Raw genomic sequence first — 21,308 nt, 5'->3', positions numbered from 1 at the left:
ACAAGGCGCGCGGGTCTCCAGAAGCCAAGAGTCTTGGTTGTCTCCGAGCCCGTTCTTGGCTTTGTGGACCCTTCGAATCCCTCCAAGATCCTATGGACCTGGGTCCAAGATAGCCGACATGGTGCCAACTTTGTCGCCTGTCTTGCCATCCATGTCGCTGTCTCGAACGTCCTCGAGTCCGACCAGAACGTCCGCTAATACGGATACAGAATTCGTACTTGCCGGTCCATTTCATTTTCGCGTCGTCAAAATACCTCATTTCTTTTACTGCAACCCACCTGGTTCTCTTCAATGTGGCGCTCGTGGCGTGCCAGGGTCGCCTTTGGTACCTTCATAGGAGTCGAGTCTGTCATTTGAACGTCTACAATGTCACCTCACCATTCCATTTTCCCTCAAGGCCGTTCGACCATCGCGGGTGGGCGCGGCTAGGCGGTCAATTCAACCCCTCACGACTCCATCCTCGTGCGCCTCTTCTGCCCGCCGCTAATCCGCATTCGAGCCACGATGACTGGCTGACGGTGGCGGGGGTCGGCTGCCATGCTTCCGCAAAGCAGACACTCGAAATATAGCACGGCTACTCGGAGGACCGAGATCTTGAGAGGTCCACCCTCCTGCTTACTGGCTCAATAAGCGGATTCTGACCAAGGCATGCGTCTCTTTATTTTTGGGAAGCAATCGGTCTTTGGTCTATAGGCCTAAAATACACATGGCCGCAAAAACGTGGCAGGCAGGAAGACTGACTAATTTCTGCAGTCATCTCGTTCTCAATCTCGAGGAATCCTCGGTATTGCCTTTGCTTAGCCCCCCCCGGAGCACTCTACCAAGGTTCAGCCGTTTATGAGCTCCACCGTCCGCAACTTCCGACTCAACCGGCCGTTTCTCCCGTCTCTCGGCGCCCTTCTCCCTGCATCCAGAACGTTTCATTTCCTTGCAACCTCGCAATAGCGCACTATTCACCACAGGCACACTGGCGGACAGGGCCGGTGCTCCACTGGTCTCCTCCGTGCTATCACATCACGACAGCACTTTAATTCAGACGCGACTGGAACTCCCTTCTCCTGACGAGATCTCTAGATCCAGCATTCAAGGTATCATGACAGCTCTTTCGCAGCTCAACGAACCAACATGTCGAACCTGAAACCTCGTACAGTCAGGTCACAATGTTTGGGGATCTGCAATGCCACGCCGGTGACATTTCTGGTGCTACCGACTTTGGGCAGCTTCAGTGTTACAGATCCGGCTAAATTTCATCAGGGGTTATCGGGTAAAAAAGTCGCTCTCCGGAATGATGAATCTGACGGTGCCGGCCACCGGTGGTTATCCAACGGTTCCTTGCGCACGACTCGAGCTCGGAGCAGCCTCGTCCTTGGAGCCGACGACGGGCGCACACGGAGCTCCGTGTCCTGAAGATTCAATACACACTTCCCTCAGGTCTGAACTCTGAATGCGAAATTGTGGGCACAGGGCTGCGGAATCTCCGTTGGGAAAAATAAGCTTCCTGTGCAGACAACTGAATCGCAAATATCGCAACCGTCGTCAGCTTTCGAGGCTCGTAGCAACCGCTTTCACGATCGATTCAGGCACGAAGAGTTAGTATACGTACGCGGCGGAATCTTCGACATGTTAAAACTCAACCAACGCTTCAATCCATCAACCAGGACTTTGGCTGGCCGGCCAGGGAGGAAGGCCAGCAACATGGTCAGGCCAAGACGAGCACTACCGGCAACCTTGCACGCAATCTAAGCCCCTGAGCCGATCGCAAACATCGACATGGGATGAAGTCCTCGTGTTCGATGGCGTCTCAAATATTCCGCGCCGCCCGCAGATTATCTGATCAGGCATGACTTGTCAGAGACGCCACAGCCAATTCCTCCTGAGTGACGCGTTGCGGGCGATTGAAGATGACGAGCTGAGATTTGTTCCCTTGAGGTTTCCAAGCGAGGGGGAACTTCCCGTTTCAAACGGCCACTAAGCCTTAGCCTACGTTTCAGAGCTCAACGCACTGACCACGGCGACTGCGAATCCCTTCAGTTCCCAGCTGTCCCCGTCGCTCAACTTTGTTGGTCTCCAGGTATTCATCCCCAGACGACCCAACAAGCCCACTAATACGCGGCGGATCACCCTTTTTCGCGAAGCCCTACATTTGGGGTTCGTCCATACTTTTCGCCAGTGTGTCGGCGATCAAACCGAGCATCACATCCTTGAATGATAGCAATCACTGCCTCCTGAGCTACAAGGGCTGAATGCGACTTTGGAAACCTCTATTAACAGTTCCATCGTGCTGCGCGGTGCCTTTGAAGCGACGAACACGGCAGGTCGGAATTGAGCCTGGATCAATGATCTTGATGCCAGCCTCCCGAGGAGATCGTATTTGGAAAGCACCCTTAACCAACGAGGCGCAGTCTGCCCATAACCCATTTCCGCTGGGAGTCGTTAGTCCTCCGGCTGGGTGACCCAAGAGAGCGGTACCTTGTGTTTGTGACCGTCTGATCGACGTCAAGCATTCCGTTCACATTGTCAAATGCACCATTGCCTCCGTCAACTGCACAGCGGAGACTGCAACGTGTTTTCGACTTGCAAGAATGAGGTCCAAAACGCAGCCAAGAGACGTGCCGCAATCCTGCATTTGTTCACCGTTTTCTGGAACTGAAGACATCGTGAATGGATATGCAAGCCCTCCAGGAACCGAGGTCTCCCCTACGAGACTGTGAACGCTACGTGCGGCGCAGATGAAGTCTAGGAGGATGGCACACCAAGCTTTCTGAGCCCGAAGTTACAAGCTGAAGCGGCTCCGATGGCATCTCGACAACACCTTCCTCTCCTCTACACTGTTCGGACTCTTCCCGAGACGCATCCTTCTCCATCTGATGGCTGCGTAAAAGGGGACTGCTTCCAAAGAGGGGCTCGCACATGAGGCCGTCATAACCATCGCGCGGTTCTGCGCTCCCAACCCCCTCTTTACAAGCACACCGGACCGCCAGTTCATGTCACGCAGGCAGAAAGTCTTCCTGCGTCCAGCAACACGCAGACGGACTAAGGCACGGCCTGCCGTAGCTCATCTGCAGAGAATCGACAAAACACCTTCTCCAATTTCAGTAGTTCCTCCCAACTATCGCGGCAGAGGAGCGCGGCGGCCGCATGGCGTCCTTCGAGCCAATCGCCCACGCTCGTCGTCTAGCGCATGGGCGCTTACGTCGCATGCCAACGTTGGACTGCCTACTGCAATGCTGCATTGCTGCAGTGTAGGTATCACGACAGAGTGTGTGTCGTCCCCAAGCGCACACTATTGACCTCGCTTCCATCGCCTACAGGCGCGGTCTGCCGAGCCTGCTTGCCTTTATCGCGCTAGCGATTGTCTGTTGGAGTCTGGTCTGCTCCTTTGACCGTCTAGCTTGCTTGGCCTGCTTGGCCTTGAGGAGGGTCTGGCGTGTGATGCGCTTGTCGGCTACGTTGGTCGTGCTGCGATGAGGCGATGAAGGAGTTGTTGGCGCTAGCGACGCGGATACTGGATGTTTGCTAATAGATGACAGTCTTGACACTGTTGGAAGTCGGACCGGGTGGACGTGAAGGTGGCCAGCGTGGCAGTTCAGACCCTGGCTCGATTCTCACATGATTGACTCTACCTGCACCGGCGAGGCGTAATTCGAGATGCTCGGAGTGTTGGTCCGCAGTCGAGCGGTGACGGTTGAGGGACACAGAGGCTCCCAACTGCGGCTACTGGGTCGTCTCAATGGCCGCGAGGCAGCTTGATTTTCTTTTCGAGCTCAGTACACAAGTTCCCGTGTTCGAGCAAAAGAATGCCCAAGGTACATCGAACCCTCGGCCGCCTCATCCGTCGTCGATTCCTTGGTTGCGTTTGACGGGCCCAATAGGTGCTGTGTGCGGGCCACCATCTCTGGCGATGCGTGTAAGCCACCTTTTTCTCTTGACAGGTGAGCTTTGCTGTGAACCCCGCGATTTATATTTAGCTCTTCATGGGACTGGTGGGCTTTTGAAGGATGATTTGTCTGTGCTGACTAGATATTCACCGGCAAAAGGCAAGGGTTGTGAGATGCGTGTCGAGAAAAGCAGTCTTTTGGTACATCCTAGTTGCAGCACCAACGACAGGTATTCATGCCTTGGAGGCTTCATAATGATTTTTCACAGAAAGCTCACGTCCCCTCTTTTGCATCCTTCAAGAAGCACATCACTACCCTTCGTTCGTGCAGAGAAATTTCTAGGGGGCGGTCCAGGTCGGTGCGCAGCATCGCGACGGCGCTGGTGCCTATAGCCCCCCGCTTGGCAGCCTACCTATATAGGACACCTAGCGGCTTCACAACTCAACATACTATCACTGGATGTCCACATCCACCAATCCCCGATAGTCTAGTGGTGAGGATATCTGCTTGTCATTGAATTTCAACGATTCGCAGGGGACCGGGGTTCAATTCCCCGTCGAGGAGTTTCTTTTGCATTTTTTGCATTACTCTCAGCTCCCTTTTTGTTCCAAGAGCATTTCTGCTTGATTTTTTGAGCTGCGAACGACCTGGTGCGGCGGAAAAGGGTGGAACATGATGCCGCGGATACCTGCAATTTCACCTCAACAAGTGCATGCGACAGGTCCGTGAGGATATGCAAGTAACGAATTAAATGCGAGATGTCACATAGTAGGCTTCAATTAACGATGAGTCCGTCGCTCTCTCAAAATTAATAGAGGAGAATATCCCTTTTCACTCTTAGACTGTGATGTTCGCCCTGAACGTCGACCACTGCTCATGCATTCGCTGGACTTGGCCGGGCGTAAAGTCGTTCCAACAGTTACTACAGAATTCGTCAGTCAAACATGCAACTTGCCGACACGTCTTGGACTTACTCTGCTTGATAGTTCATAAAGTTGTAGAGAGGATCCACGCCGGGTAAATCAGGACAAGTATCCTGCCCAATCGTACAATTCCAAGAAGGCGTAGCCTGCGCAGGCGTATCATCAACAAAATCTGTCCCCGTACATCCTCCCTGGAAGGTATGCGGCAGTCCGAACCAGTGTCCGACCTCGTGGACCGCCATGTACCCGCGATCGTTCCCCGTAGGCGAGTCCGCACCGGGGACCGTGTTGGCGTCGATCTGGCACCCGTCCAGGATGAACGTCTCGGAGCCGGGGAAGGCGTCTGCTTCGGGGTAGAAGCAGCGGCCTAGGGTCGGGTGCATTGCTTGCACGTAGATGTTGAGGGATTGGTAGTTTCCTTTGCGGAGGGCGGATTTCATGGCGAGTTCGTCGGTTGGGTTTGTGACTGTTGACCAGGTGGCATTCACGGTGCGCGATGTGCCGCCTAGGGTCATTGTGATGCCGTATTTGCTGAAGGTGTCGTGTAGGACTTGGAATTGCTCTTCGAGCTTGGCTTGCTGGGGCGTAGGTCAGTCTGGCGGCCTTCATTGACGCACGAGTGTACTCTTACACTCAATAGAGCTGTTTCATTTGGGGCGATTGAATGGAGATAGACGGGCACGGAGATGTTGGCCGCCAGGAGACTGCTCCCGCTGCTCGCATCTCTGCCGACCAGCGATCTTGCGATTTGCTTGTCGGTAGGGTCCGGGGTTCCGCAGAACGAAGTCAGGGATTGCAGGGATGCCTGTGCCAGTGAGGCACCGAGAAGAACAGGGAAAAGCATCGCGACGGCCTTCTGTGCGGTTCCTGTGACGGTAAAGACTGTTTCGGGCCGGGGCGAGGGCAGGAACTTCAGTGATTGTCGATGTTTACTTTGGAAATTGAACAAAGATACGATCCGGGGTAATAAGGGATAATGGCAGGCGCGTAGCCACTTTGCCAAGGTTTTTGAAGACTTCGTATTCTCCGCAAGATAGATTGGCAGAGGGGTTGATTAGCACCCCATTGCAAGGATTGTTTATTGGGGAATGTGATAGGAAAACGAACCCGAATCAGTTCGCAAAATGACGTCGTTTGGTGCAGATGATGTGATCTGTACATCTGCCTAAAGAGGTTATCGACATGATGCCTAGACGCTGGATGTTGTGGGTGTCTTTGCCAGCGTTCACATGGATCACTGCCGAGCGCGACCAGAGAAGGGCTCGTGAAGGCCCAAAACTCTAATAAGTTACCTCTGATGAAGGTGTAGTGGAGCCAATCGTTTCGATTCCTGTACTAATATAACTTAGTTCACGTCCATTGCAAAGAGATGTTGGAACCACAATGGGTTTGCGTGGTTATTACTGTTGAACTTCCAAGTAACAGGTTACAATGTAGAGGCGGCGTCTTCGCGCCCGGTTAACAATTTCGAGTGCTCAAATGAGTGAGAATGGAATAGGCAATTAGTAGAGAATATTCAATGAAGCCAAAGGAAAGTTACGATCATGTATTTTCTGCATCATTCAATTCAATAAGACATCGATTCAGTCCAGAAGGCAGTTGCAGTGCAACGAGCATAGAGACGATTGGGGCGTTGCTCGGCGACTCTGGAAAACCTCTGAACTTAAATCCATCTACCAGTAACCGCTCAATTCAACTGGTCTGCTAAGATACTTCAAAAGTTTAATTACAGTAACAGTGCGTTTTGAAGCAAGATACAGGGGCGACGGTCCGAAGTGTCGGCGCTGCAGGAGCTCTCAATGTCTTCCGGGAATAAGAACATACTCTGGCTGCAGGTGAACGTAGGGTACTAATTTGAACAATGTCAAGATGCAATACCTAAGACTTATGAGGCGGATGAAGAAAATTCCTTGGTCACGGTTACTAAGTATGAAGTGGTGATCAGTCTTTTGCCGTAAGTCAGTCTTGAAGAGCAGACACTGGAGATATTCTTTTCAACTTCAGACTGCCTTATTTCAGCCAAGATGAACGACAGAGGGCGCAGAAGCTCATCAATTTGTCTCAGAGCGACGCCTCATTACTTCGCTTCAAGGCAGGCTGTGCAAGGATACGAATCCCCCGGCTTTCGACAGCCTGCTCCTCGTCATCATCCAGCCTGGTCTCATCATCTCTTCCATCTTTCAACCTCGCGTTATCAACAATTCTAGATGGTGGAAAAATGATCACCTGGGATGAGGACATCAACTTCGCGAGCGCTCTGCTTTTGCATAGTTGCCTGACTGTTGTCACGAATCAGCATATAGAGTAGCTCATGGAAATCGGGATCTCAACTGTGGTCTAATCAACTATGGAAAAGGGGAAAAGGGTAGCCCTCGAGGGAGCCCCTTTTGTATGCCCATACCCCTGTCTACCCCTTATCTCTATCCCTGAGATATCCACTGCTATACCTCTTTCGTGACAACTGTCTTCATCAAAGAGATTCTCAACATCCTCACGATCGTCATCAAGCTGGCGCCCTTCCGCCGCAAGGCTCGACCTCGAACCCCAAACACCCGTTCCGTTCTCCTAGACGGCTACACCTCAATCCTTTCCAACGACAACGATGGCGACCTCGCCGAGCTGTACTTCACCAACACGGGCCTCCTTCTCCTGAGCGCGTCTCTCGCCTCCGCCATCGCCATGAACTTGTTCCTGTCCGACATGGTTCTTAACGTCTTCGTTGCCTGCACGTTTGGCTTCTGCTTTGTGGTCTCTGTCTTCTCGTGCGATTCATCCTTGCTCTGCGACGAGCGGGGCGATTTGTCTGGTCTGATACGCCGTTTGTCAACTTCTTCTCCCTCATTTGTGTTGCGGTAAGTCAACCTACCCCCTTTTCGCCACCCCAATCAACATGGTCTCAAAACATCATCAACTTCCAGTCAATTAACTACCTTCTACTGCCACTACAATACAGTCACTGCCATCACTAGGTAATTCGATCGTTGCGAGTCGACTGGGACTAACGAGATGGTCGCCTGCGTCCTCCTGAGCTCTCTTTATATCCCTGATGTTCGCGAACTTGGTATTGGGATCTGTTTAGACGGTTCTTTTCCTCCTTGGAGCCATGCGGTTAATTCGGGCCTGGAGCTAACGGTTTCTATACTCTGATATGGTCAATAGGTAGTCCTTCTCGCCAAAGCTCTTTTTCTTCTTTCTGAACAGTAGTCGTCAAGTGTTGAGGTCTGGACTGAGCTCTGTGAATAACCTTACGTACTGGCTAAGCTCACTGGCCTGCCTAGGAGTTGACTAGTTAATAATAGACGTCGCTAATACCCAGTTAACGGGTTCCATGGGCTTGCCAGTCACTGCCTGCCCCTCTGCAGTATTGTTTAATGGAGTGGCAGTGTCAAGTTGGGGTGCTGACGCAGGGTGGAAGCTCTCAGAGGCCAACTGCAGTTAGGGGTAGAATGATGAATTACTGAAATCTGCTCCTCCCTCGACGTGTACTCCCTGCGCTGTATATATATCTGAGCTGCTCCTTTGTTGCTTGGACTCCTTACTACCTCTAACTAGCCCCTATCCGGGAGGGCTCTGACAGGCAGGGCTGGGGAGCATCAGTGGGCTCAGCAGAGGGTGGCTCATATTAACTGGCCATGGTCCAGTTGCCTTCCACCTACTTCGTATATTAGACAACGTCAGACCAGCCAAACGAGCTTTCTGGTAACAGTCTAAAAAGTGCCGCTTTCCAGCGATAATAGAATTGTCTACTATTTCGTGCTTTCCGAGCTCCTTCCTATAAGCAGACTTCACAGGTCCAAACACTGCCAGATCCAGGGGCTAGAGGACATGGGAGGTATGTGGAGGCAAGAATAATAAGTAGACGTTGTTGATATAGCACTCCCACATGAATTCTGTCGTCGTATGACTCCCATGCCCATCCATAATCAATAATCGAGGCTCCTTCACCCCACCAGCCCTCCTAGGGCCAGGGGGCTCAGTCCGTGGCAAGAACACCTCCCTCAACTACTCGAGGGTAGTGTCGTCTATCGTCCACCCATTGTCTGTTACTATGAACTTCTAACCGTCGAATGGGTTAAGTTGAAGGGGAAACCACTGCTGTTGGACCGACTTTCCCTTGAATATAACCAGTGGTTTGATAGATCTGGCATCAGCAGAGATATACTCGATAATCGACACCCAAGCACGCGAACCAGGCTTCTTTTTCCGCACTGCAGTGGCCTCTGCCTTGCCCAAGACCAACCCATTAGCTCCCTTGCCCTCAAGGATGCCAGTCTCATCCATGGTATACCTGTTGGACTGTTTGATCTTCTTGATCTCTGGGATGTCGAGCAAACGGAACCAGGGCCTGACTTAGTAGTTGCTCCATTAAAACGTCTAGAATCAATAGTTCGGCTCTTCTGGACCTTAACTAAGGAATTCCTTCGCAGGAAGGCTTGGATCCACCGCTTGCCAACAGGCTTACGGTCACCCTGAGCTCTCAGAACTCGCTCAGCGAATTCCCTGACTTATTCATGTGTAGGAGAGACCCCTAGAGTATATTGAATGCGAATCCACTCTGCCAGTCGGTCTTCCTGCTATATATTTAGTCTCTAAAGCTCGGAAAATGCGGTGAGTCTGCTCTGATGCCCCTTGAGTCGACTTCGTAGTGTTGATCGTGGTACAGCCCAGTTAATCGAGGCCCTATTAATAGGGGTACCGTTCAAGATAGCATTAAGTGCTTGCTGCAGTTCAAATTCGGTATACAAGACCATTATATATCGATAAATAACTATACAAAAAAGGAGTATGTTTGGACGAAATTTGCAATTATTGTGGTTGTTTGAACAATGGGGGTAGGATAATAATGAGGAGGCTGGGAGGCATTTTTGGGGTGGCGAAAAGTGGGTAGGTTGACTTAGTGTTGAAGAGCTCGACGACTATGAGGCTGAAGGATTATGTGACTCTGAGGAGCATCGCCATTATCGAGCTGGTTTTCATGAAGGCGTATATTGCAGCGGCCAGTATGGATCGCCAGATATAGCTATCGCGTTCTCTGCGCAAGTCTCGGCTTGTGCTTCTCCAGGGACAGGTATGACCCGGTTCCAGCCCCATGACATTAGTTGAACCATTGTCGGAGATGACTCTTTAGTTCTAGTCAGCTTTGATTGCCCTATGAGAAGCTGTGTGCTGACGTGGTTTAAACCTACAGAAACCTGAGATTGAGACTACTGAGCCTTCCCGCCTCGAGAGAAGCTCCATAGTTCCCTTCACAACTGCTCAAAGGATGTCAGTAATGCTCATCAAGACAACTGTAGGCCATGACTTTGGATCTGTCAGGGGGTCGAAAGGCCCCGGCACCATTCCTGTACCACCAGTCGGCTTCTTCGCGAATGATGCCGTGGGTTCGGGAGACTGGTGTTGGTATACACGTCAGCAGGGGCCTGTGGGCCGGTACGAAGCTCAATAATCTTGGTATTGAACTGCGTATATCTGTGTAAGGAGGAAGTTGGTGGGCGTAGCCCACGATTCCTCCGTTGGGTGTAAGTAGGTGGAAGGGCCGTTTGCAACGGCCCAGACCATCTTCCAAATCCACCCTTTTCTGCCGTCAATATTCCAACAAGTTGTTCTTGTCATAATGAAGCCCAGGCCACGATGTTCGACGATTCGGGTATGCGAGATCGAGCACAAGGAGATCTATTGAAAACTAACAGAGCAGAGAGGATATGGACTCCAGGGATATTTTGGAATCAAATGGTGATTGTCTCTTCGGGGAGCGGCAGGACCTTCTTTCCACAGTGTTGGTTCACGGGGTCGTATACGACAAATAGTGGTAGCAATTATCACTCGTCTGTTGGTGATCCTATTGCTTGTTCTTCTTGTTGTTCTTCTATCTTACATTGTAGGCAGGAGTCGGTCGAAGTAGGTAGTGACGGCCTGTGTGGTTGCCCCACCTTTATCCGGCCTTGATGACTAAGCCAGTTGTCCCACTTCGCCCAGGGCAGGTGCCAGCCAGCCCATGGTACCTGCCTATTACTCCTTATCAGCCTTTGCTGTTCCAACACACAGGTATAAAATTCATACTCAGCATCCTTGGAATGATCCTCAAGTACTGGATTGGATACGCTGATGGCTCTTGTTCCTCTGGAAATCATATCGTCGCGATACTCTCCGATGTACTTCACCACATCAGGACCTTGTCCTCGAGCATCGTGGATGCTTTTGATGGCTTCGCCGAGCCTCAAGCCATCTGTAAGTGCGCAGACACCGGCCTCTCCTCGAACTAGGGAATCAAGGGTTAGATTTATCCTCTTCACGGTCATGTTTGGATACTTACACGGCGTCATGGAGTGAGCAGCATCTCCGGCCAGAGTAATCCTGCCAGCAGGGAGTTGATCGACAGTCAACTTCACACTCTGCAGCACAATGCCTGGCTTTTTGTACCTCTCACGAAACTACACTAGAAGCTAGCCTTAAAATGGAAGCTCAACAGTCCAGGGGAAAGGTCATAATATTAGTTCGGAAGACGAGCGATTCAATTCTAAGCCATCATCATTTCAGAGCTTTCTCTCAAGGGATGCATAAGGGACTAAGTGGGAGCGCGAATCGCAGGTTACCCACGAAGGTGATGGCGGTTAACTTTGTTCGTATTATTATATGATCGAACCAGACGCCGAGATTGTTGCTGGTAGCAAAGTCTGAAGTATTTGTCGATGAGCACTCATACATTGTGTTTTTTTTGTTCAATGAACAATGACGGGTTTGGCTGTTTGTGAAGATTTCCAAGAGCAGCCATTCATGGTCGACAACTACGTAGTCAATACATGTACCTTAGTCAATCGACTTTTCTCGCGGAAGCATGTTTTCCAGGGCTGGTTCTCACTCCTAGAAGCTCCAGTCAATGACAGCAAGCACAACTTCCAAGTTCATCCTAATAGATGGACGGAGCGTTGCGAAGAGTCCCAAGCAATTTTCAATCTTTCGATTCAACAATGAGGTGCCTCACGATGCCTAGGTACGTGAGTCCTATCGTCAAGTTTTGAAATTTCGGAAATCACCCGTGTTTCTCACGAGTTGCGGGTCGACGGAGTGTCCGTTTCCAGCCTCAATCGGAGCAGGCAGCAAATAGCCTGGACCTGGGCGTTTGACCTGTGTGAGCCAAGTTACAGTGCTTTTGGAAAGCTGCTGGCTGAGTATTCTGTAACGTAGGATTCTTATGCCAGGCACTGCGGCATATGGGTTCAGAGCCCGGGATATTAAATCAGGCAGCAAACAGATTCAACACTCGGGGTTCAGCAACAGAAAAGCTTATTTTGTCGATCATCCCCATCGTACACCAGAACCATGGGGGCAGGTTTCTATAACACCGATTACGGCACGTGGGTACGAACGCTTTAAGTACTTGGAAAATCGCGAGAACCAAGCCAACCAATCATTTACTTAATCTCAGGGTCCCTTAACAGACGGCGTGCATTTTATCAATGGCCACTCTCGAGGTACGGCCACGAATCGTCTTTTGCGCGCGGTTCATCTGACGGGAATGCCGGGAAACCTGGTCCTCATCATTATTCCCCCATGTTCATCAACAAAAGGTCCTGCTGGTAACGACTCGCACTTCAAGAATCAAGAAGGTTGCCGAGGAGGAACAGCCATGAAGTTTTATTTGATGAAGTGCCTTCAAGTTGAATAATCCAGCCTCTTGTATGGCGTTACAGGTTCAGCTTTCAAGTTGGGAATCTCTCGTTCACAGGGCAGAAGATGCCATTATTCACCATGTCTGATACATCATTTCTAAACGAATACCATTTCTTCGCTGCTACCTTCTCTTTCAACGATGGAGAATTTCCAGACACATGTGTACGCACCACCTTACTGATCGATAACGTCGCAATAGCGATACCTGCCAGGGGTTTAGAGAGATCTTGCTACTACATAAGTACTAAGTAACTAACACTTCAACTCCTAGAACATCATGGCGCCTGGGTTAGACTCTCATCTCGACGGGCACAGCTCGATAGACTTAGCAACATTCGATCCGGACCACTACTTGAATGCAACCATGCACCACGATGTTGCCGACAACAGCCTGGCAGCTACATTCGATACGGCGAAGGGAGATAACAACGACGACTACCACCTTCCGACGACGCTCAGGGACGACCAAGACACCCAGTTGGATTTGTCGTTCAATATGCCGCCGCTAACTTGCAGCGCGGGCTGGGACGAAAATATCGCTACGTGGCCTGACGACTTGTTTGGCGCTACTATCAACGATGTTTACCCCAGTCCGAGCGAGACGAACAGCTGCGAACCCACCGATGTTGAAGACGATTGGGTCCCTCAGGATGTCTACCAGATGGGGTTTCAAGATGAGAATGGCGACTGGAGGTGTAGCTACGCTGGATGTCGGTCCCTTACGGTATTCGAGCGTGCCTGCGATCTCCGAAAGCACCATTCAACACATACCAGGCTTTCTTCTGTCCGCGCCCCGAATGTGCGTCCTCTGGTATTGGCTTCGCATACCACAAGGACTACAGACGTCATCTTCGCTCCCATGAACCAATCATTCCTTGTCCCTACGCCTTGTGTGGCAGGGTTTTCAGCCGAATGGATAACATGGTGAGTTTTCTGCGCGCGTCCAGTTCCCACTTCACTTCATCGTCTTGCTCATCTGCAATGGCTTCGTCTTCCACAGAATCAATACTGATAACGATGCCCAACGAAGAGGAACCACTTCAGTATGATGCATGGGCGGAAGAGAAACACGTTGTTTGCCCGCCCATGCCGAAACAGGGGCAAGAATCGTGTGCAGCCAGGGGATAGCTGTCAAGAAATGACGGATCAAATGTTGAACACATAACAAGCGACTGAAGGTGACCTATTTCTGCAGAGTCTTGGAATATCAGATGCAAGCACTATCGACACTTTGTAGGGGTAAATAGGGAAGTGCCGTTAGTCTTTGGAACATGGAGATATAAAATATACTAGAACGCATTTTACTCGACAATTAGATTGTTACTGCCGACCTTCCTCCCAAGTACATTGCATCTCTATTAACACTTGCGGTGTCGATATGGATTCAGTCATTCAGAAGATGTGCAATCTCAGAGAGAAGCCGCAAGCATCCAAGTATCTGAGATCTTTGTCAGAGGTAGTCTTATGATTTGTGTAAGCGAAGCTAGTTCCCGATGGTCATGTCACCTTGGCTGATTAGGCGTTGCTTAAGGCATGAGATTAAGCTCCGATGCAATTCAATAGTACGCGGTACTTCAAAAGTCTAACAGATATACGTTTATAACGTAAATAACAATCTAGAGATGCGTTCGAGATCCAGAATCTACGTGGTCACGACGTATGCAGAAATTGTAAAGAAACTGTGATGGACAACCAATATTATCGACAGCCCCATTTAGTCAAATGAAATCTACGTGTTTATGTACACAGGTCTTTTGAGCTCAATTATCAGATAAGAGATCAGTTAGGGTGGCCGGGAATAATTGGTACACCTCCCGGAAAGGACTTCTACCCATGCTCCTTTGTCCAGTGAGTGAGAGCTTCGAAATTATTGCACACTCGCATGCCGCCGTCACCAGGATATTTATCCTCCTGTCGTTTGTAGATGAGCGTGCCGTCTGCGTGGCAGAGGATTTGCTGGCGAACTACATCGACGCAGTGCATCGTGTGATAGTACGTTGGATCAGAAAACGAGAATGCGGGATCTTGGTGGGCCTTGATGATCAGTGATCTCAACTGGCTCTGTCAGATTTGGTTCCAGTGGTTAGTTGAAGAGTTTACTAAAAGTTTCCGACAAAGTCTGGGGGTGGGACTTACAAGGCAATGAAGCTGGTGGAAGGCGGCCACGAGGTAAACACTCTTAGAGGGGTCGTGAAAAGAGCGTGCGGATTGGACGAGATCCATAGATTTGACTTCATCGTCATTTAGAGCCACAATTCCGTCGCCCTCTATGAAAATGGTCATCATTTGTCCTGCGAGATGGTACAAGGAAACAAAGAATTCAAAATCCTTACTTACCAGGAAATAGTCCTTTCCAGAACTCGGTAGAAATAGTCACGTTGTGGTTCAGGAAATTGTCGTCATAGTCCCAGTAAGTTCGCACGGTCGTTTCCGGGTAATCTTTCCCACAGCTGAAGTCCTCACTATTTAAACTTGTCAATATGACGATAACTAGGTTGGAAAGTGATTGTCTAGCCTACAGAAGTATGCCGGCTCGCTCTTCTCTTGAGAACGTCCCTTGAGCTCTACCAAGAGAGATCCGGTGGCAACGAACAACAGCACAACTTGGAGTATTACCAAAGGCCAAAATGCTGCCAAGATTTTGTTGTATCCCCGAGCACTCGAGCGGGTACGAATGTTGTCTAGAAACGATTCGGCCTCTTCACTAAAGCTGGGCTTTGAACCTGCAGTATTCGGTGAGAGTTCCTCATAATGGCAATCTTGCTGCTGCTGATCCATGGCAGAAAATGAGGAGTTATTGTTAATGCAGCCAGTGTGTCGCAAGTCAGAGGGAGGCACCGGATTCATAGTCAAGATATGAACTACGAGACGATTGAGAGGGTAAGGCAGCAATTGGCGACATATGAAATTCGGCGTAGCATGAGAGGACACTGTTTGGGAAGCTATCAAACGAGAGCAAGACGCAATCTTAGTTACTTCAGGGTTTCTCCTCCGACGGATCCTGGCCGGTAATCTGCGATCTGCGGTATGCGATCTCGGCTCTCTGGTGCCAGGATCCTAAAGGTACTGGTGGCCTTACTTCCTCTTGCTCTTAGGGGGTTTCTGGCGGTGACCATATCAAGTCATGGATAAGTGCATCTCAAATTTGGCACACTAAAATTACGAATAAGGTACTGAACCATGATGACCTGGCTGGGGCGGTTCCCTTCAATACGTGAGGCCCCCAATGACATGAGGTGGATGTCTTCGTTGCTTCAGTCAATTACATGTAGCTATCATCTCGATCGAAAATTTACTCTGGAGTAAGATACCTTCTATAAAGGAATCTTCGTCTTGAAAAGACAAAGTTCAACATGCTCGTTTGTATCATTCCACCAATTGGCCACAGCCCGAAATTTCAATACGACAGCACTTTTCGAACGGCTTCACATCAATCCTCTCTGAACGAAAATATCAGAATACCAACATGGCACCCCAGGTCGAGATAAGACCTCAAGTTTTCACACAGCTATTTCCAAACAAAATCGAATCTAGTGTCGCTATCGACTCTGTTGAAGATGCGTCTATCGAAACCTCCGTAGAAGTCCTATCACGCAAGCCGGTGCCGCGGATCTGGAACCTCGAAGATGGTTTCTGCATTGCTGCCTTGAAATCAGAGTGGTACAAGTCAATGTTTGCCATCCAAAGCACTTTTTTCCACACTTCTATCGACTTCTTCCGCGGTCCTCAGCTTGACTACCGCTACCTCCTCGTACCGCTCACTACCGGAAGCATCAGTTCGCCTATGGGTCTCGGCTCAGACTCGCAGCCCGTGTCCGTCAAGTTGCACGGAGAAGATACCTACTTGGCCGATTCTCAGCAATTTCTCCTTGAATACGCCCTTCGCTACGATGATGATGTACCCGGCACCTACTACGTCGGTACCAGTTGTCGCGGGGAGGACCACGACAGCACTCACCTCAATCAATTCTACCACGTGGAATGTGAGCTTAGGGGCGGCCTACATGAGGGAATCAACGTCGCCAATGAGTACATCATCTCCCTGACAAAGACTTTACTGGAGAAACATGGCGAAATCATTAAGTCTTTTGCCGGCTCAACTCGCCACATGACGGACCTCCTGAAGCTCGCTGCTAGAAATGGCGGCAAATTTCCCATGTTACCTTTAGAAGAAGCACTCGCATTGCCAGAGATCAAGGGCGGCGAAGGTATTATGTGGGAGTACACCGTTACAGGACGTCCTGAATGCGGGCGTTCGCTAACACGAAGGGGCGAGCAGGCATTGGTGAAGCGTTATGGCGGTGCTTGCTGGGTTGTCGAGATGCATCATCTCAGCGTACCATTCTACCAGGCTTATTCCGATGGGTCCGAACGCAGTACAGCTCGTTGTGGTGACTTTTTGCTTGGACTGGGGGAGGTCGTCGGCTGCGGCAACCGTCATACCACAGCTGAGGAGGCTTTGGCCGCTCTTGGTCATCACGGGGTTGACCCGGCCGACTACGCTTGGTACGTCGATATGCGAAGTCAGAAACCTCTCCAAACCACTGGATGGGGCATTGGATCTGAAAGATTTCTCAGCTGGGTCTTGCAGCACGACGATGTTCGGGATATCCAGTTGATACCCAGACTCAAGGGGCAAACTTGCGCGCCGTGAAAAATCTGGCATCAATATCATCGTGGTTTCGTTGGCTTAATTAGACCACCAGAGTAACATCGCAAATCTGATCTTTTTCATATTAGGTACTAAATCAATAGTGGCCCCTGAACCGTAAGGGCGTTCGCTTTCCTCTATGTTCTGAACTCTGTGCCTCATAAAACTGTGAAGTGCATGCAGTCTGCTGTTGTCACTCGCAACGAAGCCATTGACTCGAAGAGGGTTGCCTTGAACGGCGATGGTCTGCTCCACTCTTCAACACCTCGAGAGGCCGGACATAAGGGAAGGTAGCTTTTCAGCTTGGGTGAGATGAATACAGTGGATCTTTGACGCTTATTCCTATCTCTGGTTATTTCTGTTGAGCGTTAAGCAAGTGACAGATCGTACTCAGACTCCAAGATCTTTTGCCCCGGAGTGACCAGCAAGCCTTCAAAATTACATTCTTCTCTCTGTCCATTATTTCCAAAGCTCCCTTCTGCCACTTATTGCATATCTTGAACTCCAATGATGGCTTCTTTTCAGTCGCCAGTTACACTAAAGCCCCTCCCCATCATTCATCTAAACGGCTTCCCAGGCACGGGCAAGCTCACCATAGCGAGGGCTCTACAACAGCAGCTTGGTCCATGCTGCCGGCTACTGCACAACCACTTACTCATAAACCCTGCGGACGCAGTGCTGCACCGCTCTGAGACAGGCTATCAAGACCTACGGCGCGCTATTCGCAAAGCCATCTTTACGTTGCTGGCCGAAAGTCCAGTCAGTCGGAACTTCGCCTACGTTTTCACCGACTTCCAATCCAACGATGACGTAGGAAGCGCCGTATGTGCCGAATATTCCGAAACGGCTTGTGATCGCGGCGCAGCGCTGGTGTCCGTTGTCGTGACCTGCGATGAAGCAACCAACATAGCCCGCATACAGTCCGCTGATCGCAAGGCGCATCGCAAGATCGTCGACCCGGGACTACTACGCATGTTCCGTAACGGCGTCAGAATCCATCGCTTTGATGAGCCAGGGACGATGAGTATAGAGGTTGATGTTACTGAATCAACTCCGACCGAAGCGGCTAGACGGATGCTGAAGTATATTATGGGGGTCTGCCCGGAGGTTGAAAGGGCAATGTCGTGGTACCAACTTTAGTGAAGTAATTAGACAGGGAAACTTTAGCAACTAGAAGTCCTTGGCGAGATGGCAATCCGCACAGTGTCTCGTTTTGTCATCCCGATGAGTGTTGAATGGGACTTGGGAGGTGAGATTCAAACCCGTGATTCCGGTAAACCTAGAAATCTGCATCCCGTGTGTATCAAACGGTCACGAAAGAAAGGTTCTCGGCCTACAATTGAGCACAAGGTCAGCGGACTAGATTCAATAGTATTTAATATCGAACTCCCTAGAATCATCCCGGCACTAACTCAAAGCTAATGCTCGTTCATCTTGGAGCTAATTTCCTGCGACTTTAATTCGAAGAAGCTAAAGTTAAGCTTAAATCATTTCAATCTTTTTCTATTATTATTACTAAGTTCAGCGAAGTCTGCTACGAGGAAATTTTGACTTTGAGCGCTGCAAAATGCCTTTAGTGTTTGGGGATCCGAAACCCACTTCTGGCTGGCGGGCAACCGCGGATACATTGCTAGCAGCGTCGGCAACATTGGACAAGCAAAGATAAGAAGGGAGTCGATTACACAGCGTGCCACCACACGGTCGTTCCGTCCGTGATCTTGGCTGCATGTGCCGCAATCAACAACAAATGCGTGTGGGAATGCTTATACTCCGTACACATGCACTCATCCTAGCGACTTGACGGCAAGCAAATCAATCTTCACAGGAGTTGATGATAATGATGAGCCGACGCACTGTAGGTCAACAGAAGCGCACACAAAAATACGGCTCTTGAGTAGGATTGAGATATTATTACTAAGGATTGTTCCATAGTCTTCTCTATGAGAATCATCAAGAACAATACCGGCAGTATGTCCCACTTAACAGTAGCCCGCTTGACGCAAAGAATAACCATCAGGGATAACTTGAATGTTGCCGAAGCTAAGACCACAGTTGCTATTAGCGTTGACGGTGTAGCCTGCGCGTTTGGTAGAATCGTAGATGTTGGCGTAGTAGTTCATTTCCACGCAACCTGTGCCTACGACTGCTTGGTTGATGTTGAGGAGCTCGACCTGGCAACCGGCGGCGGCAGCGAGGCTGACATAGCCTGCAACAAGACAGATGGCGGTGGTGATCTTCATTGTGGGCTAGTTGTTTCTGGTGTTATACGATAAGCTTCTTGAGGTCTGGGGAGTTTTAAAGCGCCATCGGAGTTACTCACTTTCGGCTTAGGAGTTGTGTTTAGCGGTGAGACACGAAAAGCTGGGTGAGTAAAAGAGATTTTTAACACTTACACTGGAGGCCGCTTCCTCTTGTAGTTTTCACGTGAAGGCAACTACCTGGTAGTGATCACATGTACTCATGTCGCTAGGCTCCGGTCAAGGAGTCGACGCCAAGGAGGTTCGTTGATGGGCCCAGCAAAGAGTCTAGATTAACGATGCCTTCTCAGGCTCTTCTGACCCAACCAGAGTCTGTCGTATAAATTGCAATAGGAGACCTAGTAGGTCCTAGGGGTGCACGAATCAGTTGATTTTTGCGGTCATGAAATCACCCCGGGTGGGAGCCGGTCAAGTCGGGTAGAAGAGGACCCTGCGAGCTCTAGGAACAAGATACCTGTTGGTATCCCTATCACAGGGATGTTGGTTCGAACCGTAGGGTCCTGGGGGTGACGAAGTATCAATATCTCTGTATTGATTGATTCTGCGTAAGGAGTAGAAGGGAGATTCCAACCGGAGGTTGGGTGGGTAGTCAAGGTCTAAGTGTACCCCCTCGAGGTGGCCCATGCTCTGCCCCTACTCGCGGTCGAATTGGACTTCCAATCCGACAATACCATCCAACTTTCCTCTCCACGTCTTACCCACCCGCATGTACAGAGATTGTGGCGGCCACATCGGCAGTCACGGCAACCTCCCACCAGGAAGATCACAATTGTACGGTGCGCTGTTGACCAAGATATGGGATGTGGCGTGCGTATCAAAAGTACATGTAAGTAGTGCCCGCCCTTGAAAGGGTGTTCAAGTGAACCCAGTGGCATCAAGACCCTGCCAAGTACAGTCTTTTTGCCTGTGCATCAGATCCTGTATTCCGTTTTTGTACAGAGTACATGGTAAAGTTACTATTACAGGTAGGCTTACGGGGTAATGAGTCCTCAATATCGACCACATGTTCGGGTACAGGGAACGACCCTCTTCATCGGGAGCTCACTTTGAGATGAACTACTCCGCACGGTCAAAGAGTGGGTTTTAGAGACTGCACAAAAGTAAATAGTGGAAAGCATTGCCAGAATGGGATAGAATGGTACGCCATGGAAAACATCACCAATTATCTCAATTTCTACTCCAGTGGTCAAAGTCCGCTTTTACAGCGCAAGCGCCAACTGTGGCCTCCCGATGTCCGTCCGAGTGAACCGCTCAGCTGCCTTGTTCTCTTGTAAGTTGTAGGTACGATAGACCGTGACACAGGCGGGTCATTCTGAAATATCCCTGAAAACACAGTCCTACAGGCTACCTTACTAGACGCTGAAACCCTGTTAGGCGGCCCGGAGGCGAGTCAGGTCTAATTTTGACTCATGCGGACCAGCCCAGACTGAGGTGCCTGGAATAAGTAATTAGCCCAAAAAAGCCAAGATCGGGGCTTTGATTCTAAGCCTTAGGCTACGGCTGAGCGATTCAGGACGAAAAACTGCGATTCGTTGTCTGATATGGAACTTGGAAGACGTGTTGCGGGAAGATCTGTATGAGCATCAGCTGGATACTCACCAATTCGTACAGAAAAGGTATGTGAGCAGTGGACCGCAACTGAGTTCAATCTTGCGGGAGGCTTTGAACGCCCCAAGAATAGTGAGTTCTTTGCGCGTTTGCTCAGCGCTGGCATATTCCGAAGTTCTGTTGCAAGTTGTTAGGCACGGAGTATTCCGTACAGTGGCTGCAGCTGGGTCCGTTCCTCGCCAAGCACGAGTTTGCAATTAAACATACTTTACGGTACGAGGCATCCTATCCGTCTTTGTGTAATTGTGTACATGTAAAACACTACGACCTGATAGAAGCTTTCGGCTCCATGCTACAGTGAGACAGTGGGAGACTCGTC

At 50.1% G+C, this 21,308-nt stretch overlaps 8 protein-coding genes and 1 non-coding gene across 9 annotated transcripts; 5 read left to right on the top strand and 4 right to left on the bottom strand.

Annotated features, from left to right (window-relative positions):
- The first annotated feature begins 4,354 nt into the window (after positions 1–4,354).
- BDP81DRAFT_t239 lies at positions 4,355–4,442 on the top strand. The gene has a single exon. It is a non-coding gene; the product is annotated as a tRNA-Asp (tRNA).
- A 273-nt stretch (positions 4,443–4,715) lies between these two features.
- On the bottom strand, positions 4,716–5,645 carry BDP81DRAFT_325440 (uncharacterized protein; the record flags this gene model as incomplete). The annotated part of the gene is made up of 3 exons (XM_060584979.1): positions 4,716–4,800; positions 4,853–5,370; positions 5,415–5,645. 3 exons carry the CDS (start codon positions 5,643–5,645, stop codon positions 4,716–4,718), a joined length of 834 nt encoding a protein of 277 aa, XP_060442611.1.
- Positions 5,646–7,019: 1,374 nt separating this feature from the next.
- BDP81DRAFT_268566 (uncharacterized protein) lies at positions 7,020–7,432 on the top strand (the record flags this gene model as incomplete). The annotated part of the gene is made up of 2 exons (XM_060582911.1): positions 7,020–7,085; positions 7,280–7,432. Coding segments are annotated over 2 exons (219 nt in total), but the record flags the coding sequence as incomplete, so codon positions are not given.
- A 2,808-nt stretch (positions 7,433–10,240) lies between these two features.
- On the bottom strand, positions 10,241–11,506 carry BDP81DRAFT_451940 (uncharacterized protein; the record flags this gene model as incomplete). The annotated part of the gene is made up of 4 exons (XM_060592696.1): positions 10,241–10,379; positions 10,862–11,060; positions 11,115–11,232; positions 11,399–11,506. 4 exons carry the CDS (start codon positions 11,504–11,506, stop codon positions 10,241–10,243), a joined length of 564 nt encoding a protein of 187 aa, XP_060442609.1.
- A 1,044-nt stretch (positions 11,507–12,550) lies between these two features.
- On the top strand, positions 12,551–13,400 carry BDP81DRAFT_451939 (uncharacterized protein; the record flags this gene model as incomplete). The annotated part of the gene is made up of 2 exons (XM_060592695.1): positions 12,551–12,634; positions 12,744–13,400. The coding sequence occupies 2 exons, from the start codon at positions 12,551–12,553 to the stop codon at positions 13,398–13,400; spliced, it is 741 nt and encodes a 246-aa protein (XP_060442608.1).
- An 899-nt stretch (positions 13,401–14,299) lies between these two features.
- Positions 14,300–15,250, bottom strand: BDP81DRAFT_396714 (uncharacterized protein; the record flags this gene model as incomplete). The annotated part of the gene is made up of 4 exons (XM_060588225.1): positions 14,300–14,533; positions 14,609–14,739; positions 14,810–14,911; positions 14,992–15,250. 4 exons carry the CDS (start codon positions 15,248–15,250, stop codon positions 14,300–14,302), a joined length of 726 nt encoding a protein of 241 aa, XP_060442607.1.
- A 688-nt stretch (positions 15,251–15,938) lies between these two features.
- BDP81DRAFT_463101 (putative asparaginase like 1) lies at positions 15,939–17,126 on the top strand (the record flags this gene model as incomplete). Its single annotated transcript, XM_060593975.1, has 2 exons — positions 15,939–16,005; positions 16,054–17,126. 2 exons carry the CDS (start codon positions 15,939–15,941, stop codon positions 17,124–17,126), a joined length of 1,140 nt encoding a protein of 379 aa, XP_060442606.1.
- Positions 17,127–17,633: 507 nt separating this feature from the next.
- On the top strand, positions 17,634–18,263 carry BDP81DRAFT_325366 (uncharacterized protein; the record flags this gene model as incomplete). The annotated part of the gene is made up of 1 exon (XM_060584970.1): positions 17,634–18,263. The coding sequence occupies one exon, from the start codon at positions 17,634–17,636 to the stop codon at positions 18,261–18,263; it is 630 nt and encodes a 209-aa protein (XP_060442605.1).
- Positions 18,264–18,992: 729 nt separating this feature from the next.
- On the bottom strand, positions 18,993–19,831 carry BDP81DRAFT_379327 (uncharacterized protein). The gene is made up of 2 exons (XM_060586819.1): positions 19,444–19,831; positions 18,993–19,379 (listed from the first exon to the last, which is right to left on the bottom strand). Exon 2 carries the CDS (start codon positions 19,361–19,363, stop codon positions 19,103–19,105), a length of 261 nt encoding a protein of 86 aa, XP_060442604.1. The 5' UTR covers positions 19,364–19,379; positions 19,444–19,831; the 3' UTR covers positions 18,993–19,102.
- Between the last annotated feature and the right edge of the window lie 1,477 nt (positions 19,832–21,308).

The sequence above is a fragment of the Colletotrichum phormii genome, assembly GCF_030913505.1.
Source record: "Colletotrichum phormii strain CBS 102054 chromosome Unknown BDP81scaffold_16, whole genome shotgun sequence".
Taxonomy (NCBI): Eukaryota; Fungi; Ascomycota; class Sordariomycetes; order Glomerellales; family Glomerellaceae; genus Colletotrichum; species Colletotrichum phormii.
Note: the sequence above shows the minus strand (reverse complement) of the source record. Positions and strands in the feature narration are given on the sequence as shown.

Bases quoted from the DNA above. Each gene is read 5' to 3' on its own strand.
- BDP81DRAFT_379327 (XM_060586819.1), bottom strand. From the start codon at position 19,363: ATGAAGATCACCACCGCCATCTGTCTTGTTGCAGGCTATGTCAGCCTC.